Source organism: Myotis yumanensis, unplaced genomic scaffold (assembly GCF_028538775.1).
Source record: "Myotis yumanensis isolate MYYU_CA2020_CCGP unplaced genomic scaffold, mMyoYum1.0.hap1 SCAF_10, whole genome shotgun sequence".
Classification (NCBI taxonomy): Eukaryota; Metazoa; Chordata; class Mammalia; order Chiroptera; family Vespertilionidae; genus Myotis; species Myotis yumanensis.
In genome coordinates, this window is record NW_027223761.1 from 77,488,647 (window position 1) to 77,509,714 (window position 21,068).

Genomic DNA, 21,068 nt, shown 5'->3' on the forward strand with positions numbered 1-21,068 from the left:
TGGAAGGTGTGACAAATATCCAGCAAAGATGCTCTCTGAAGCTGGGAAACTTTTAGACTCTAAGAAACCTGGGTGAATTCAGAGGAGCTGAGCAAGGGGGCTGGCCCAGCAGGCAGGACGCCTGTAAATTCCAGTTCTGCTGCAAGTAGAAAGGGAACCTTTAACAAGTGGCGCCACAGTCTCCCACCTTGGTTTTCTCATCTGTATGTAAGAGGTATCTGCATCTCTCAGTTTTCATTTCTCTGTCATAGCCAGACGCCTTTGGTCTAGTCAGAGACAGTAAGAAGGCGTGATCTTACGCCGTATCTGACTGACTGACAGAGGCTGCCGGGAACACTGTTAAGGAGGATTCTGGAGCGAAATCCAGGCTCAGAAATAGAGTGTTGTGCTCAACAAGAGATCTCCTCCGTGGGCTCAGGAGACAGGAATTAAAGCAGCACAGCCTCCAGGTGGCTGGCCTTCCTGGTCACTCCTTAGGCAGCTGGGATAGCGGAATAAGAGGAAGGGCTACAGAAATCCACACGTTCTCACTCTCAGGAATAGCTAATCCTGATCCTCATCTTTGTAATCAACCTCCCGATCCTGATAGGAAACTGTGATACACCAACAGGAAAAGAATACACACAAGCAACTGCAAGGAAGCCCACAGGAAGCACAGTAAAAAGAGATGAACAATAAGTGGACTGTTCATCACTCCCACACTCACTTGCCCAACCTTGTTCTTCTACTTTTCTTGCTTGTAGCATCATGCTTTGTAAATTCAGTGCATTTTCATTCTGTGATAGAAACAGCAACTGCCTGCCCAGCATAATGCACTTTAGAAAGTAGGAAAGAAAACTGATGCCTTGCGAATCCCATGACCTCAAAGACCTTCACAGAAAGAGTCCCAACCTGGTCAATGACCAACTGTAACACCAGCCATTCCGAAGAGGCAGCAAATTTAGACAGTATTGTATATTGTCTGCCAACACCCACTTTACTCTGTAAAGTAGAGGTTGAAAATATTAATAATGAAGTAAAGCTTTATTATTTCATAAGAGCATTATTTAGGCAATTGTCTTTTTTTATATATATATTTTATTGATTTTTTTTACAGAGAAGAAGGGAGAGGGATAGAGAGCTAGAAACATCGATGAGAGAGATCGATCAGCTGCCTCCTGCACGCCCCCCAGTGGGGATGTGCCCGCAACCAAGGTACATGCCCTTGACCGGAATTGAACCCGGGACCCTTGAGTCCGCAGGCCGACGCTCTATCCACTGAGCCAAACCAGTTCGGCTATTTAGGCAATTGTCTTAAAGCATAAACTCAAGTTAGACTGCCTGGGGTTCAATTTCATTTAATTTTGTCTCTTACTGGTTGTGGGACCTGACACCACTTCCATGTACCTTGGTTTCCTTGTCTATAAAATAGGGAGAAAGACAGTAGGCGCCTCATATGTTAGTGTGTTGACATTAAATCAGTTGCTATATGTAAAGTACTTAGAACAACACCTGGCACAAAGTAAACACTATATAACTATTTAATGCCTAAAAAACTATCACAAATGATACATTGACATATAAGAAAGCCAAATATTGTCCTAACCGGTTTGGCTCAGTGGATAGAGCGTTGGCCTGTAGACTGAAGGGTCCCAGGTTCGATTCTGGTCAAGGGCATGTACCTTGGTTGCGGGCACATCCCCAGTAGTGGGTGTGCAGGAGGCAGCTGATCAATGGATGATCTCTCTCATTGATGTTTCTAACTCTCTTCCTCTCTGTAAAAACTCAATAAAATATATTTAATAAAAAAAAAGCCAAGTATCTTTTTAAAATAATTTTTTATTTTTCAATTGCAGTTAACATACAATATTAGTTTAAGATGTACAACCCAGTGCTTAGACATTTACATAACTTATGAAGTGATTGCCCCAATAAATCTACTACCCATTCTGACACCATAGTTATTATATTATCAACTAGAGGCCCTGTGCATGAAATTTGTGCATGGAGGGGGCAGGTCCCCTCAGCCCAGCCTGCACCCTTTCTAATCCAGGACTCCTCGGGGGATGTCTGACTGGGATCGGGCCTAAACCGGCAGTCGGACATCCCTCTCACAATCCTGGACCACTGGATCCTAATCGCTCACCTGCCTGCCTGCCTGGTCACCCCTAACTGCCCCCCGCTGCCAGTCAGGTTGCCCCCAACTGCCTCCTCCCTGCCGGCCTGGTTGCTCCTAACTGCCTCCCCCCTGCTGGCCTGGTCACCCCTTACTGCCTCCCCTGCTGGCCTAGTGACCCCCAACTGCCAACCCCCCACTGATCTGGTCTCCCTCAACTGCCCCCCTGTGGGCCTAGTTGCCCCTCACTGCCCCCCCCGCCAGCCTAATCACCCCCAACTGTCCCCCCACCAGCCTGGTCGCCCCCAATTGCCCCCCTCTGCCAGCCTGGTCACCCCTAACTGACCCCCCCCCCCCCCGCTGACCTGGTTGCCTTCATCTACCTCACCCATGGGCCTAGTTGCCCCTCACTGCCCCCCTGCCAGCCTAATCGCCCCCAACTGCCCCCCCCACCAGCCTAGTCACCTCTTACTTCCCCCCCCCACTGACCTGGTCACCCCAACTGCCCCCCCCTGCTGGCCTGGTTGCCCCCAACTGCCCCCCTACCCCTCACAGCCCCCCCACCAGCCAGGTCACCCAATGCAGTCTGCTGTTCAGTCGTTTGGTCATCCCTCACTAACCCCCCTGCTGGCCTGGTTGTAGGCAGCCATATTGTGAGGGCACGAGAGTTAATTTGCATATTACCTCTTTATTATATAGGATGATTATATTTCCTATGCTGTGCTTTATATCCCCATGACTATTCTATACCTACCAATTTGTACTTCTCAATTCCTTAACCTTTTTCACCAATCTCAACCCCCAAAATGTTTTCCATATCTATGAGTCTGGGGTTTTTTTTTAAATATATTTTATTGATTTTTTACAGAGAGGAAGGGAGAGAGATAGAGAGTTAGAAACATCAATGAGAGAGAAACATCGATCAGCTGCCTCCTGCACACCCCCTACTGGGGATGTGCCCGAAACCAAGGTACATGCCCCTGGCCGGACTCTAACCTGAGACCCTTCAGTCCGCAGGCCAACGCTCTATCCACTGAGCCAAACCGGTTATGGCTATGAGTCTGTTTTTGTTCTGCTTGTTTGTTTGTTTTTGTTTTTTTATTTTTTTTTTTTATTTTTTTTTGCTTGTTTGTTTTTTAGATTCCACATATAAGTGAAATCATTTGGCATTTGTCTTTCTATGACTTATTTCACTTAGCATAATACCCTCTAGGTCAGTGGTTCTCAACCTTCCTAATGCCGCGACCCTTTAATACAGTTCCTCATGTTGTGGTGATCCCCAACCATAAAATTATTTTTGTTGCTACTTCATAACTGTAATTTTGCTACTGTTATGAATTGTAATGTAAATATCTGATATGCAGGGTGTATTTAGGCGACCCCTATGAAAGGGTTGTTTGACCCCCAAAGGGGTCGCGACTCACAGGTTGAGAACCGCTGCTCTAGGTCTATCCATGTTGTTGCAGATTGGCAAGATTTCACTTTTTTATGGCTGAATCATATTTCATTGTATATATGTACCACTTCTTTATCCATTCATTTATTGTTGGCCACTTACATTGCTTCCATATCTTGGTTATAGTAAGTAATGTTGCAATAAATATATGGATGTGTATGCCTTTTCAATTTAGTGTTTTGAGTTTCTTTGGGTAAATAACCAGAATTGGAGTTGCTGGGTCCTTCTGTATCTCTTGTTATAGCCTTTGTTTCAAAGTCTGTTTTGTCTGGTATAAGTATTACTACCCCATCTTTTTATTTTGTTTTGTTTTCATTTTCATGAAATACCTTTTTTCATCCCTTTACTTTCAATTTGTGTGTCTTTTGATCTGAATTGAGTCTCTTGTAGGCATATATAAGGGTCTTAATTTGTTATCCATTCAGTCACCATGTCTTTTGATTGGAGCATTTAATCCACTTGCCTTTAAAGAAATTGTTGATAAATATGTACTTATTGCCATTTTATTGTTCATATTTTTTATTCTTCTTCTAAAAGAAGACCCTTTTAGCACTTCTTGTAATACTGGTTTGGTGGTAATGAACTTCTTTAGATTTTCTTTGTCTGGGAACTTCCTTATCTGTCCTTCTATAACTTTGCTGGGTAGAGTAATCTTGGTTGTAGGTTCTAGATTTTCATCACTTTGAATATTTCATGCCACACCCTTCTGGTCTGTAAAGTTTCTGCTGAGAAATCAGCTGACCGTCTTATGGGAGCTTCCTGGTAGGTAACTAACTGCTTTTCTCTGGCTGTTTTTAAGATTCTCTGTTTGTCTTTAATCTAAAGTTCTGTTGTTTTAAGCCACCCAGTTTGTGGTAAGTTGTTACAGCAGCCCTAGGAAACTTCAAACTCTTTAGATAATTTGAGAGCATACTGGGGTAGAACCGATTTTCTTCAGCAAGTTGACTATCATATCTTGGTCCTAACATTGTCTTCAGAGGTAAGAATCTTCCCGCCACAGTTGAGCCATCGCGGGGGACCTTGTTGTGAGCCATGACTCAGGGCCAAGTGGGCCTCTTTGTGCGGAACTGCGCGGCCTCCAAACCCTGGCCAAGGTCCGGATGCCAGCCGCTCCCACCGGGATAACGTAAGTGGCTGCACACCACTTTCATTATATCCAAGTATCTTTTTATCTAGTTGGGTGTTTTTTTTAATATGATTTTAGAGAGGAAGGGAGAGGGGCAGAGAGATAGAAACATCCATGAGAAACATGAATCATCGCCTCCTGCATGGCCCCCCACTGGGGATCTAGCCAGCAACCCAGGCATGTGTTCTGACCAGGAATCGAACCAGTGACCTCTTGCTTCATGGATCAACGCTCAACTACTGAGCCACACCAGCCAAGCAAGAAAGCTAAGTATTATAATAATATAAATATGTGCAAATAAAATGGTGTCTATAACAAGGACTGAAATTACGCATTTGTAACTGTTATAAATGGCTGATGTCTGACTTTTCACAATCTCCCTCCAGCCCTGCCTTCACCTCTACCCTTCAAGCTTCTAAGTAGAAGGTACTCTAGCCTTTAGTGTCAGCTCCTATGCTCTCTTTTCCTGGAGAATCTAAAAAATAGATAAAAGTCTTAAATTATTCTACAAAATAGTTGAATCAGGAAAGTGAAAATTAGAATTATTTTACTCCTGACTGCTGGACTGTATGTATGTCTTTGAATGGGCTCAGCAGTAAATCTAGGACATATGGACTGCCCCTACCCTGCTTTTATGTAAGTTACATCCATATAAATAGGTAGAATGAAGTTAAATATATATACCTGATATGTGGGAAATAACTTAACATATGCCAAAACATCTGCATGTTTGTCTATGCATACATATATTTTAACAATAATTTTAGACCAGATGCTTGAATCCAACAAACTCAAAAAGCCATTGGCTAAAATAACTAAATATGAAGACAAAGCACATTTAAAGAGCTTGGGAAATTTTTGGAATCATTATTTTAATTGGTGAACATGGTTTTCTTTTTAATCCAAACAGACATAGGTTCAAATCCCAGCTCTTCCACTTACTGAGTGACTGAACAATACAACCCAAGATTGCTGATTGGTGAACCAGAGCTAACTCCTGCCTTAAGTACATGGTGACTAAGACACCAGACATGTAGTCGCTGGCATGATGTTCATTCACAAGCCAATAAATGCTGAAAAAACAGAAGTTAGTTAATTGCACAGACATCAACACAGTCTCAAATGTGGGTGGAATGTTATACCCCACAATCTGGTTAGGGTGCATTTTTTTCCTCTTCTATATACAGTTCTCTCCTCAGGAATGGAGCCTTGGCTTTCCTCCTAGTGCTTTGGGAATTATTGAGGATTAGTACAGCAACACATTTGGCCCTTGTTTGCTGAAAAACACGTTGCCTCAGTATTGCCACAAATCTGTTCAGTTCTATGTGGACCCTGTTCTCAGAGGCCCAACAGGTGGCATGACAAAAAGCATCCTCTGCAAGACCAGCTGAGCCCTTTCTGCCTGCGTCAAATCTACTCCCCACAAGTCAGAACAGTAATTATGAACTACTGTTATCCTGTTATACAGGGAGTACCTTGTCAGTGAGCCATCAGTGAGCCCGAGTCCTGAATCTGGGCTGCTAACAAATGACAGTATGGTTTGGGGGGCAGGAGTTCACTGAAAGATCCTAGATTCTGAATTCTAGTTCATCTTTACTTAAATTAGTAGTTGGGGACTAAACCAAATCTTACCCAAAAATGGAAATGGAAAATTTCCAGGAAGGTAAAGTTAGCTAGATACACCGGTTTGGAGAAATACTCAGGGGATTTACTCCCTGTTGTGGTGGCTGTTCTCTAAGCTGACACACGTAAAGAATAACCCCCTTTCTGAAGTATGTTTAAAAAGTGTGGTGTTAAATCTCAAAACCAAACCGGGTTCAACCAGTTCTTTGGAGATGGCAGGCACTGTCACTCATTCAATAACTAATTATTCAGCACCTGCTATGGAGCAAACACTGGTGTAGGTCCTGGGGCAACCAGAGTGAATAAGGCAGACAGGGCTCTGGCCCTCATGACATTGACATCCTTGTGGTTGGGACAATAAACTAATAAGCAAATAAATAAGACAAAGGAAACATACGTTTTAAGACCTCAAGGTAGGGGAGTACGTAGGTATTATAATAGAAAATAACAGAGGATACGTCTACATCTACTGGGTGATCAAGAGGGTGAAATTTAGGCTGAGATCTGAAGAAAGATTGGTTTTATGAAAAGGATGGGGCAGGGGATAGGGACAGCATTCCAGGCAGGGGAGCATGACAAGAGCAAAATTCAGAGATGTCATATTAAATTACAGCAGGCTAGCTGAAGCTTTCAAGGAGTAACATGATACAGGGGGGAGAGGTGGTGACAGGAGTGTGGAGGAGAACCAAAGTGAAGCAGACTAGGGAAGAGGCCATGTCAGTAACCCAGGGAAGAAAGTGTGGCGGTTGGACTGGATGGTGGCATTGGAAATGTAAAGATAATTATATGTTTTAAAGGTAAGACCTGCAGAACTGATAGATCAGAAGTAAGAGGTAGGAATCAAGACCATTCCCAGGTTTCTGGCTTGAAAAAAATAAATGGATGGTAGTATCATTTTTAGGGAAGTCTGATGGAAAAATAAATTTTAAAGGAGAATTCAGAACTTGACTTTGGAAATGTTAAGCTTGAGATGCCCACGTGACACCCCACTGCCCATCTGTGGCTCTACCTGGGAGCAACTAAAACTCTGAAAAGTAACAGACAAAACTAGCCCTTTTTTTTTTTCTTTTACATTTATTTATTTATAACATTTTATCATTTTTATTTTCAATTACAGTTGACCTACAATATTGTTTTGAGTGTATGCCCCAGTGATTAGACATTACATAACTTAAGTGATCATCCCAACAAATCTTGCACCCACCTGACACCATAGTTATTATTTACTATATTCCCTATTCTGTACTTTACATCCCCATGACTATTCTGTAACAACCAATTTGTACTTCTTAACCCCTTCACCTTTTCTCCCATTTCCCTAACCACTCTCCCATCTAGCAACCATCAACATGTTCTCTGTATCTATGAATGTTTCTGTTCTGCTTGTTTTGTTTTGTTGTTTTCTATTTATCTTGTATTTAGATTCAATTGTTGATAGCTATGTATTTATATTTTATTGTTCATATCTTTTATCTTCTTCTAAAAGAAGACCCTTTAACATTTCATTTAATGCTGATTTGGGGATGATGGACTCCTTTAGCTTTTTCTTGTCTGGGAAGTTCTTTACATTATATATATGCTCAAACAAAAGAGGCCTTGTGCCAATTAGTGACGTCCATGCTACCTTAACATAAGCAGGTTATATAAGGATACGCTTGCACAGTATGTATAGTGCTACTGCTGAGTCATTGCCCTGGCACATGCGTAGGGGGGCCTTTAACATAGCAATGCTGCCGTGTCAGTGCCTGCACGCATGCGTATGGCAAGTGGGCCTTTAACCTCCAGTGTACTCTGGTCAGGGCCCCCACACAATCCCATAACAATCTTCTTCCTTCTCTAAATTAATATATACTCATTTGGTATTTAAAATCATGGAGATATAAACTCTGAGAACAGGCAGAAGCAGCTTCCGATAGCCTCTGGTCCAAACAGTCATCTCTGAGGCTCTGAGACAGAAGTGGCACAAATGAACAGTAAACAGCACTGGGACTAGAATTGAAGCCTCAAAACTTTCATGTTATTCAATTCTAAAAATATTTACCAAGTATTCATCATGTCTAAGGCACTATAAATTTTAAGTTTCCATCAATATGCCATTGACTTAATCAACAAAAATCACTAGGTACTCTGCTTAGAATAAAAACTTTGTCCACAAGGAATCCAGGGTGGTGAAAATCAAAGAAGTAAAGTAACAATTGCAGTGAAGTGACTTTTGATCTATACAAAACAGGCTCTCTAAATGATACTCATGATACATTACAAATTTGGTTTTAAAATAGATGTGAGTTTAATACAAGTCTTATAATGATTACAATGAATCAGGCACTCCAGAACAATGTGGAGGTACAGTAATTATGTGATGGCGTCTCAATAGTCCAAGGGGCTAAAGATATTTTTCAAATATGGATAGAAACTGAGTATTTCTATAGTATTAACCCCTAAGGGCTATTCTCCTTTATAGACTACAATATTATTATCAGTTTCATATACTTTCACTTTATAAAGAATTCCCACAGGAAGAAATTTCTGGAGGTTATCCCAGATATACACAGCTACATTTTCTGTTGTGCTGAAGAGAAAAGGAGAGAAGATCAAAAGACAAATAAATAAAATTTCATGTTTAATATTTACAGAGAACAGAAATTCTATTTTTAAAAGGTGTCATTAAACAAAAACTTTAGAAATCACACAGCAATCAAATAAAATGTTAACATTCTTCTTTCTTATTCTCTATATTAGAGGCCTGGTACACAAAATTCGTGCACTGGGGAGGAGGGTTGTTCCTCAGCCCAGCCTGCACCCTCTCCAATCTGACCCGTCAGGGGATGTCCGACTGCCGGTTTAGGCCCGATCCCTCAGGCCTAAATTGGCAGTCAGACATCCCTCTCACAATCCGGGACTGCTGGCTCCCAAATGCTCGCCTGCCTACCTGCCTGATTGCCCCTAACCACTTTTGCCTGCCAGCTTGATTGCCCCTAACCACTCCCCTGCTGGCCCAGTCGCCCCCAAATGCCCTCCCCTGCAGGCCCAGTCCCTGCTAACTGCCCTTCCTTCCCTGCCAGCCTGGTTGCCCCTAACTGCCCTCCCCTGCAGGCCTGGTCCCCCCCCAATTGCCCTTCCTTCCCTGCCGGCCTGGCTGCCCCTAACTGCCATGCCCTGCAGGCCTGGTTGCCCCAACTGCCCTCCCCTGCAGGCCTGGTCCCCCCTAACTGCCCTCCCCTGCAAGCCTGATTGCCCCTAACTACCCTCCCCTGCCGGCCTGGCTGCCCCTAACTGCCATGCCCTGCAGGCCTGGTCGCCCCCAACTGCCCTCCCCTGCCAGCCTGGTCGCCCTTAACTGCCCTCCCGTGCCAACCATCTTGTGGTGGCCATCTTGTGCGAGGGCATGACAGTCAATTTGCATATTACCTCTTTATTATATAGGATTAGGTAAGATAATCACACTCACCTTACAACATCTGCAAAGTATGGTACATCTAAATCCAGATTCTTATGATCAAGGGGTTTCATGATTGCCTCCTACAGACAAAAGAGAGGAAAAATATCAATTCCATTTATGACTCAGATTCCAAAGTGTTCCACCTTTGCCTCTAAAACTTATCATTCAGCCACTAACTCAATACTTTTATTGTATACTTTATCTGTGTCTTACAAAGCCATTTCAGAAAGTTTAAAATTGTGAAATAACGTAAGCTCTCCATAATGACTGTTTATCCTCCTTACTAGTGCAAAGAGGTTAAGAAACCAATAAGTAGAGAATTCACTGGAGTTTTCTCATAACAGCCACTGTGATCCAGAATTCAGTTTAACATTCTTGCATTCTGTCCAAAAAGTTACCAAAAATACTACTCCATAGAGTCTCACCTTCAAGACAATGCCACAATGTCACTAGGAGAAAGATTCAGTGAGTACTACATTTTATAAGGCAGACTAAAACTGATATTACATTAAGAGTTCTAAATTTCTGCTATAAGGAGTAATTTAAAAATGATCTTGAGCCCTTAGAAGAAAAAATATAAAACATAAATGCATTTCTTTCTAATGCTTATATATTAACATGGTTTCCCTTATCAATGTCAAGAATTATAATTGCTTTATTCTAAGTTTTTAGCTATATTGTACAAAAGCTAAGCATTTTCTACGTTTTTACTTTTAGCTACATTGTTCAAAATCAAAACAATCTAATTTTCATAATGTCTAACAAGTATACAATAATAAAAATAGCAATCATTTTTTGAGAAAAATCATAATCATAAAAATAATAAGTCCTAAACCAAACCACCTTTAAAATAGATTAAGTGATATCTACATAGATATCAAGAAAAGAAATATCTTTGTTTTATCTTCAATTCCAGTTCAAGTCCCAACTGTTCCACTGCAGCGTCTTTAACAGGACTCTGGCTTTGCTCTGTATGCCATGATGAGCCACTTTTACTGATGGGAGTGTGTGGTGTCCTTCAAGGTGGTAAACAAAGGTGTATTTAATCATTATGCTTACTTGGGGCATTTCATATTTCTCATACTGCTGTCTTAAATGTCACTCTATGTATTTGTAAGAACTCTGTCTTTATAGCTTTCCAAAGGCACTTGGAGCACAGTGCTGTTTATTCATTCATTAACTCTCTTATTCATTTATTCAACCAACTAACTGAAAACTTTTTTTTTTTGCTTACACTTTTCATTCAGTATTATTTTGTATTATTTGCAGGTGTACAGCATAATGGTTAAATAACCATATACTTTACAAAGTGTTCCCCTGATATTTCCAATACCCACCTGGTACCATACATAGTTATTACAATATTATTGACTATATTTCCTATGCTGCATTTTACATCCCCATGACTATTTTGTAACTACCAATCTGTACTTCTCAATCCCTTCATCTTTTTCACCCTGTGAGAACTTATTGTTTACCTCCTAGAAAAAAATAACATGAGCATTCTGTGGGAAAGGGCTCTGTCCCATTCATCTTTGCATTCCTAGTACTGAGCCCAAACACTGATACAAAGTAGGCAAACTTGAATATACGGATGATAATTATTATGAAAGAAATAATGATTATTAATAACAGCATTTTTATGAAACAAAGTTTAGAACAAAGGAAGGAGCAGACCTGAAGCAAAGAACTAAATAAACAGGTGAAATGATGACATAATAAAAGCTAAGCTGGATACCAGCAAATCTACTCCCAACTTTGTAAAGGAGTAACTATATGACCTAGAGTTAACTGTTTAGCATCTCTCAAACAATCTATGGCATGAAGAAATTACTTAGATATTATCTACAGTCTCTTACAATGCAAGAATTCTAAAGTGATACAATCAGTAAGTCCTTTATTGAACACATTCTTTTGTGTTACCCTTATGATGAACTGCCCCAGTGACTTTATAATCAAACTAGAGTGACTAAAACAGGGTAGTGTTAAAATATATGATCAAAGACATAAGGAAAATTCAGAGGAAAAAAAAGAAAACTTCAAAAAGAAATCTGTATCTTAAAAGAACAGTAGAAATTGTTAAATGTAGGAAATCAGGAATGGCAGCAAGGAATACAAGATGAGCATGCTACATTTATCTCCATCACTGTAATACAATGGTGACTAATTTCCATTAAGTCACCCAAACACCATTAGAAGAACATGAAAGCAGTTCTTCCAACTACTCCCCTGCTTCCACACCCAATTCCACTCACCCCATCATGGAACTCTGGAGTTGCTTGGTTGGGAAAGTGAAAAGCAAGTAACTGATGGGAGTTACTTAGGGGACAGCACATAATAAGCACCAAACATGCCATTACCTCCATATACCCTTTGAGGTCAGTCAAATTCATAACCATGCCTGTAACAGGATCGATCTAGAGAATAAATAGAGGAGAATATTACTATAACATGTTCTTCATATTTAAACCTCTGGTAAATTATTAAAAGCTGTACAACGTGCAGAAATTGTGCCCACATTTGCCTTCACCCCCAACACAATCATCAGTCTCGGCATGGGAACACCAAGTGCTCCAGGCATCCTTTCATTGTACTGCTCTCCTACCTGCCCACATACAGCACATTAAAGGTGACACTTTGGGAGAGGAAAGGCCTGGAATGGCAGCAGCTCGCCAGACACAAAGGACAACAGTGAAGCAATAATGATTTGAACAGAATTTCTCACACTGAATCTATCACATTGGCAGAAAGAGGACCACACAGATACATTCAGCACATACCTCTCCATGTACCGTCACCACAACTACGGGAAAGAAAACAAAATACCAAAAGACCAGCATGACTTTCAACAGATTAACATCCAAGCACAAGTTAGCACATAAATCATTAGATCTCTGCCCCCACAAAGCTATATTTGTATTTCCCAAAAAACATCTGTCCTCTTAGTTAAGGTTGTTTTATCAACCAAAGCAAGAGTCAACCAAGACAGAAGAGCTTAGTAGGAGCTTTAGCTAAGCAGAAGAGCTCAGCCAAAGCCAAGAAGGGTATAAATTCTGCTGATGATGCTGATGGCACTAGTTAGAAATCCCCACAAGAAAGGATCAAGATGCTGCCCAATCGCTACCTGTAAAAGTAGGAAATGCACAGGAAGAAGTCCAGCTGCACACCTGCCAGTACCTTTTGGGCAGTACCTTTCTAAGCAAGCAAAACTACTAACTAAAACTCTTTTTGGGGAGGCAGGGGACTAAAACTCTTATCCCTTTACTGAGATGAATGTATACAGTTTACAGTAATGCTTTATAAATTAACAAGTGCTTGTATGAAGCACTTGAAAAATCATGATAATAGAATACTTTACAAATTAAGAACTTTTATATTTTTTTCAGCTCCCTACAAACACCATGTGATATTATATGATAAATGAACAAACTAAGAATGAGAGGTATCATAGATCAAGTACCAGTAAGAGGCAATAACTAAACTAGAAATCTTGATCTTCTGATACCTTTCCTGGTCTTACTCCACCATCCTGTATGCTGTGATACTCGATGGCTTACGTACCTGTTTTTTGAGGCATCAGCTATATTTCAAACAATCAACTCTCTTATCCTATATAATAAAAGCCTAGGTGGGGGTCACGTGCGACATCACCACAAGATGGCCACCATAAGATGGCCGGCAGGGGAGGGCAGCTGGGGGCAACCAGGCCTGCAGGGGAGGGCAGGCGATCAGGCCGGCAGAGGAGGTTAGTTGGGGGCGAGACCAGGCCAGCAGGGGAGGGCAGTTGGGGTGATCGGGCCGGCAGGGGAGGGCAGTTGGGAGCGATCAGGCAAGCAGGGGAGCAGTTAGGTGTCAATCAGGCTAGCAGGGGAGTGGTTAGGGAGCAATCAGGCTGGCCGGCAAAAGTGGTTAGGGGCAATCAGGCAGGCAGGCAGGCGAGTGGTTAGGAGCCAGCAGTCCCGGATTGTGAGAGGGATGTCTGACTGCCTCAGGGATCGGGCCTAAACCGACAGTCGGACATCCCCCAAGGGGTCCAGATTGAAGAGGATGCAGGCCGGGCTGAGGGACACCCCCCCACCCCCCGCACGCATGAATTTTGTGCACTGGGCCTCTAGTTCTGGTATAAATGAATTACTTTCTTGAACACTGCTGGCAAAGTTTTCAACTCAATCTACTTTCTTCCATACAGCATATTCCCAATCAACATCCCCCTTTTGTCAGTCATTACTTATTCAAATATACAATCTAATTTTAACATTAGCCTCAGCAACACCTAATTAGAATGAAACATGTGCCCAAAAAATCTCAATATGTGCACTAAAGCCAAAGATATTTATTTAAACCATTCATTGGACTATCTATCATAGCAGACGATTAATTGCAAGGTAAAAGCTAAAACACATCCCACCAAGGCAACAGCTCTTTTCATTCTGAACTTCCACTTAACTTCTCATTCACGTCTCAAAGCACTACTGCTCTTCCCGTAAGTTTTTTTACTCATTAAGATTCTATTTGCTAAAGATTTTTCCACTCTTATTGAAAGGGCTAAAATTTCATCAGTTTTCCTCTCACCTTTGTAATTGTGCCCATGACCATTTGGATTGTTGCATTTTCCAAACAGTTTCAAGTTTTCTTCATTACTCAGAGATTTGCTGACCAGGAAAAACAAAAGTCAACATAAGCTTCACAATTTATTAATACTTTAGCTCATCAAATGGAGAATCATAAATCAACTGGGTTTCATTATTCAGCTTTATGTCAGGAACCACTGTATGCCCCCCAATTAGACTATCACACCATACAAATTAGCATAAGCAAATTCAACCCCCTCGTTCCACAGCAAGACTCCAAAACCTGATCTGCTCAAGGCCCTTCCATTTCTCAACATTTACTGAATACCTACTACGTATTAGACACAGCTGAATGATAAAAGATGCCTGTTGTCAAGTGGTTTAAATTCTCATTGCTGCCCTAGGTGGTTTGGCTCAGTGGATAGAGCACCGGCCTGCAGACTGAAGGGTCCTGGGTTCGATTCCCGTCAAGGGCATATGCCCAGGTTGTGGGTTCGATCCCCAGTGGGGGGCATTCAGGAGGCAGCCAACCAATGATTCTCTCTCATAATTGATGTTTCTATCTCTCTCTCCCGCTCCCTTCCTCTCTCTGAAATCAATAAAAATTTTTAAAAAATAAATTCTCATTGCTCCTGAAAAATAATTACATGACCTATTAGTCTCTTCTCTAACAATCTTGCTTTATCATGCCTCCTCTGATAACTTCACCAGTCCATTGAGGGGCATTCAAATCAGGGGACACTTTACAATTACAATACTCAACTGTTGTTCCAGGCAGAGAGCACCTTGCTTAATGGATTTGTATGCCTATACCTGTCCAGTCATTGCATCTTTAATGAGTCCTTACTACCCTCATATGTTCAAGCTTCCCATTATACATCCCTTTCTGGTTGAGACCCTCCCTATTAGTTCCCCCACCTTCTCCTACACTTCTTACACTTAAAATGCTACAGTTCACAAAGCTTTTGCATACAATTATCTCACTGTACCTTCCACAGTATTGACCACATCGCACACTCCACCTGTAAGGCAGTGACGGGTGCGCACTGCTCACAGCTGCACCCGTTAACCTGGCACAAGGCCTGACAAGCACACAAGATACCTCTCCAGTAAATGATGTTTGGACCTTGCTAGGTAGAAATTATCCTTATTTTACAGATGGGGGAGTGGGTGCTCAGAGTGGAGCTTGCTCATGAGGGACAAAACTCCCAAAATCAACTTTAGCCCCGCAGGCCTGGCTCAGTCTTAGGCGTCAACCTGTGGGCCCGATCCTGGTTCCACGCCTGGTGGGGGCACATGCCCGGGTTGTGGGCTGGATCCCCAGTAGGAGGCCTGCAGGAGGCAGCCGATGGATGATTCTCTCTCATCACTGATGTTTCTCTCTCTCTCTCTCTCTCTCTCTCTCCCTCTCCCTCCCTCTCTGAAATCAATAAAAATATATATTTTTAAAAAGAACCAATTCTAGGCCCTGGCCGGGTAGCTCAGTTGATTGCAGTATTGTCCTGATATGCCAAGGCTGCAGGTTCGATCCCCGGTCAGGGCACATACAAGAAACAACCAATGTGTGCATAAAGAACTGGAACAACAAATCAATGTTTCTCTCTCCTCTCCTCTCTCTCTCTCCACTCCCTCTCTGAAGTTCAATAAATAAAAATTTAAAAATATACAGAAAAAAAAATTAAAAAGATCACAGTTAAAAAAAAAAAAGAACCAACTCTAGTGCCATCAAGCTGTGAGATCGAATTACAACTGTGCTGCTTACTCTCAGAGCTGCCTTAGGAAAGTGAACATCCTGGTTCATTTTCTCTTAGGTGCCGAGAGGATAACATTGCGCTGTATTTAGATGAGTTTCGGTAGCTGACACCTATAGAGCGTATACTATGCGCCGGGCACCGTGTGATCTGGGCTCTGGGCGAGGTGAGCCTCTCTGGCCGTTACCGCCTCGCTCGAGATCACGAGGTCAGGAGCCAGCGCCTTCTCCCTCGCAGTCGGCTCCACTGCCCACCACGTGCACCGCCTCCTCCGGAGCCCGGTCTCTTGACTAGGCTCCTAACGGTGTCGCCGAAAGGGCCTGACGCCCAAGGGACGAGCGGGCGCGCCGCCCCCACCTCCGAGCGCACACCCGCGCCCCGCGCCGGGCCCGCCCCACCACCCGCGCTGGGGGCACAACCCACCAGTGGAGCCGGTGGGTGGCGCTGAAGGAGACGAGACGGGATACTCGCGCCCAGCGGCGCCGACCGGGAGCCGCCTCGCTCATCGCCTGGCAGTTCCGCGCGGCACCTCCCTCGGTGACAGTGGCTGGGGTGGGCGGAGCCTCCCGCCAGGGCTGCGCATGCGCGCTGCGCCCGGAAGTCTCTGCGCTGCGCCCTGGGGCTGGGCTCCCTCTGCCGGCCTGGAGGCTGCATCACTGTCCCTTGCTGATTGGATCTCGGGATAGCCGGAATTCCGGTAGCTGGGCATACCTAGCCCTGGTCAAATGAATGGGTTTAATGCCGATTTTTATGTCTGCTCAGCCTGAGGCCATGCCACGCAGTCAGGGTCACTTCGGGCCCCGGAGGGACTTCTTTGAGCCGCCCCTCCCAGTCGCTTCTACATGCCCTGGATTACAATAGAAACTTCCAGTGTCTGGTTTACCGCAGGGCCATCTCCTATGGTAAAGGAGGCAGGAACTCGAGGGTACGTGCAGGACCATGCGGCTTTCGGAGAGTAGACTACCTTTGGACTGTGAAACCGTGTGTCACCCTGGGCTGGCACCATGCGAGTACGCGCACCCATGAGCACCCACACCAGCGATTCTATGTCGAATGCATCACCTCTCGTTTCCTCACAACTACTCATAAGGAATATGCAAACAACTTACATGCCCAGTACCGTACCAGGTCTTGCTTGCATTCATGCTTTCCTCAAATAGTTATTGAATATCTACTAGGAGGCATTTTTCCCCCCAGCACTGGGAAAGACAGATAAAATCATGGGTGTGGCTGACATATAAGCCCCAATGGTGACTTCTCTCAAGTGCCTCAGGTCTCCAGCTATATATTGTTGGTTCTGCATTAAATTATTAACATGCTATGTACCAAACATTCTGCACACATTTTTCCAAAAAATGTTTCTCATCTCCCCCTTGTGCTGCAAAGAAAAAAACTTCAAAGAATTATAAGCTTCAGAGATTTTTTTTTTTTATAGATTATCTAGTTCAGTCCTCCCACTTGACAGGTAAGAAAACACAGGCCCAGAATAGTTAAGTACTTAACCAAGATCACATATAATACAAACAATATTTCCCAGACACTGACTATATATCAGTGATACTCAAACAGACAGTGTTTAACACAGACACTTATTCCAAAAATAGTTTGAAGAATCTAATAAAAGGTAAGACATTTCTGGGAAATAGTTTTATCTATTTGCTTTAGTAAAGTATGTCATTGAATTTGAATTCTTGCTCTAAAATTTTTTTATTAAAGCTAATCCTATATAATAAAGAGCTAATATGCTAATTAAACTGAACAGCAGAACAGCCGTCCGGATGACCTTCCAGACAAGCCAGGGCCGGCCAGGGCTGCAAGGGCTGAGCCCCTTGCATGAATTTCATGCATCGGGCCTCTAGTTCAATATAAAGGTACTCACAAAATTCACCCTCAGTGATCCAGTTATTGTATCCCCCAAATTAATGGGTTGAAGTCCTAATCCCCAGTACCTCACAATATAACTTTATTTGGAAATAGGTCTTTACAGATATGATTAGTTGAGAGAAGGTCATGAGGGTGGACACTACTTCCTTTTCCCCTCACTTGTGGACCACACAGCCCTTTCCTTGAGTCTCCCTAAGTTGGGCTTAGGGAGAGGAAGAGGCCCTGCCTAGGCTTTCAACATTAGTCAGATGCTCACTCGGTTTTATCGAAACTTTCTGCACTGGATTACCAGGCATGTGTACATAGATTACAAAAATCACTGACCCGTTTCTGTCCTCTTCTTCAAGAACCTCATAGATGGCAGGGCCAAGCCAGAATCCAGGCGTCCGTGGGTCAAAATCTTATGATTACGCTACTAACCTTTATATGTTTAAACTTCCCTCCCTGTGTAGTAGGATAGAGTAAAGGTTTATAAACAGAGGAAAGACATGATCACAACACCTGTATATTTCCTGGATGTCAACTAGTGGCTCCTTCAGCCTTCAGATCTAGAGAAGATCAAACCTCCATGTCTTGTCTGGAGAAGTATCAGGAGATTTATGTTCTTATGGTTACCTCAGCCTCTAAGCTCCCACATCTGATATATCTGTTCTGCTTAGGTTTCTTCTTGCCATTGTGTGCCTGCTACTGTTGTTCTGTATCTCACTAATACAAACACAAAACTTAGAACTTTTACTTTGTAAACTCTCACATGTGGCATCTGTATGTATGGAACTAAAGAGGTAGGGTTTGTGGTGTTTACAATAACTCTTAAAGAAAACTCAGCCCTGCCATGTGGCTCAGTTGGTTGGAGCATTATCCATATACTGAAAGGTTGTGGGTTAGATCCCTGGTCAGGGCACATTCGGAAGGTGACCAATCAATGTTCTCTCACACATCGATTGTTCGTTCTCTCTCTCCCTCTCTCTCTCTCTCTCTCTCTCTCTCTCTATCTCTTTCCTCCCTCCCACCCCCCCCTCCCTCTAAAATCAATAACAATATCCTCGGGTGAGGATTTATAAAAAAGAAAGAAAATTAAGAAGATGCCAAAACCGGTTTGGCTCAGTGGATGGAGCGTCGACCTGCGGACTGAGGGGTCCCGGGTTCGATTCCGGTCAAGGGCATGTACCTGGGTTGCGGGCACATCCCCGGTGGGGGATGTGCAGGAGGCAGCTGATCGATGTTTCTCTCTCATCGATGTTTCTAGCTCTCTATCTCTCTCTCCCTTCCTCTCTGTAGAAGGTCAATAAAATATATTTAAAAAAAAAAAAAAAAAAAGAAGAAACTGACTATGTTGGTCCAGGACTGTGCAGTGAGCCTAATCATGAATTCACAATTGCTCCCAAAAGACATGTTTGGGGGTCTTTTCCAGTGATCCTCAACAGGCAGAGGGAGCATGGAAGGTTTAGCTGGCCCAGGACTGGAATTCAGCAGAGGGAAGGAGTATAACTGAAGGGAAAGGGATTTTGAGGGTGTTGGCAAGAGTGTGGCTTAAGTGCCAAACCTAGGCTGATTTGGGCTATTAGTGGAAACTGGTGGGGTTTAGAAATGTGGAGATTACGTGGTCTCTAGTACAACCTGTTGCCCAAATAAATGAAGAACTAATGATTTTTCATTAATCTCTGAAGAACTAGACACCTGGAGGTTAGAATAAATGCCTGATTTTAGCAATGTCCTTCTGTATAGGCACCTCTCACTGACACCAGAAAGGTGTTATCAGACAGGACAGCCCCCTGAGCTAGTGGGAGAGGGCTGTCCCTAACCTCGGTCCTTGTCTTCTCATGTAAATGAGTTTATAGAAGAGCTCTTGACTGCATTGTGAACAGCCAGTTTATTAGAGTATGTCATTGAATTTGATTAAAGCATGCACCTTTATTGAAAAAGCAAAGCAAAGCAAGCAACTCTATCTCATCCGGCTTGGAGCACAGATGGGCTTTCCCGGCTAATCCGGAAAAGCGAGTGTCTGGAGCAAGTTCGAGGAGTAATATACCCTCCTCCTGTCTGTAGGTTTCAGAAGATTCTTTTGCTGAGTATCTTGGTATAGGTTAAGTCTCAAGGTTTTCCTGTTGTGGTCTTCCCAGGATCCTGGCAACTCTCTTTTGCTGAGCCCTGAGACTGCTGGCTTTGCTTCGGGAGTAAAAGTGCCATTTTTTCCTTTCCCTTTCCCCCTCCCTTTCTGCATTCTCTCAGCAGGGAGGTCTTTAACTATTTGCTCCCACAGTGTCCTGGGGAAGATACTGGTTTGTTGTTTGCAGGCCAGTTGCAAATTACCCACAATGTTTGGCCTTGTCCTAATTTTCCTCTCTCAGCTTCCCCCATTCCTCCTGCCCTGGAATCCTGTAACACTTCAAAACAACACCCTGCCAAGGCCAAACTAGGGGCAGGGTGGGAGGTGGTCACGGGTGGTCCAACTGCAGTGGCATCTGCTGTGGACTGCAGAGAAGCAGCCAGTCTAAAGGAAGCCATCAGGGTGACACCGCTGGCTTCCTCTCTGCTTGAGCACCTGGGGCCAGTGGTAACAGGCAGGCCATGATAGAAAAACCCGGTGCTTTTCAGATCTATATTCATATTCCACTACCTATGATTATTCAGATTTCTTCTGCCAAGTGTGAGGGTCTCTGTCACCTACCTATCTGGTGGTGGTAATGACCCACTTCTAGTTTTCCTTTCATGCATTCTCGTTGCCGAGAGGAAGATATATCAAGTAAATACAAATGTAAAACTCTCTTCAAAAAGTGGTATCAACACTTGCTCAGTGTTTTCAAGGAAGAGCCCTAAGAAAATATAAAACCATAATTATTTCTTGAATTCTTTTTTTTTTTAATAGAAATTTAGAAACCAGATGTCTGTGGTTTGGAAAGTAAGGTGCCCTTTTCGGTCTCTCTTTTGTACAGAGCACATTCATTTTAAACCTGGTCCCCAGACCTCGTGGTTCTTCCATCAGGTGGCTATGAAGGTGCCATGAAACCCATAAGGCATTTGCACAGGCACCTCTGCTCGGCCCAGTTCTTCAAAGTTCTTGGCATCCAAGACTAGGAGAAAGTTGCTTTTATTCTAGAAAAGAAACAATATTAAAAATTCCTT

At 43.1% G+C, this 21,068-nt stretch overlaps 2 protein-coding genes across 4 annotated transcripts in view; both read right to left on the reverse strand.

The window, feature by feature from the left end:
• Positions 1-8,563: 8,563 nt before the first annotated feature.
• Positions 8,564-16,632, reverse strand: PTS (6-pyruvoyltetrahydropterin synthase). Its single transcript, XM_070426033.1, has 6 exons — positions 16,485-16,632; positions 14,312-14,391; positions 12,520-12,542; positions 12,100-12,156; positions 9,749-9,819; positions 8,564-8,869 (listed from the first exon to the last, which is right to left on the reverse strand). The coding sequence occupies exons 1-6, from the start codon at positions 16,565-16,567 to the stop codon at positions 8,746-8,748; spliced, it is 438 nt and encodes a 145-aa protein (XP_070282134.1). The 5' UTR covers positions 16,568-16,632; the 3' UTR covers positions 8,564-8,745.
• A 3,194-nt stretch (positions 16,633-19,826) lies between these two features.
• The window catches only part of BCO2 (beta-carotene oxygenase 2), a 64,033-nt gene continuing 62,791 nt past the window's right edge, over positions 19,827-21,068 (reverse strand). For all 3 annotated transcript variants that reach the window (XM_070426035.1, XM_070426036.1, XM_070426034.1), the window contains one exon: positions 19,827-21,038. In XM_070426035.1, the coding sequence (XP_070282136.1) occupies positions 20,925-21,038 (114 nt within the window). In that variant the 3' untranslated portion in view covers positions 19,827-20,924. The remainder of the gene's footprint in view (positions 21,039-21,068) is intronic.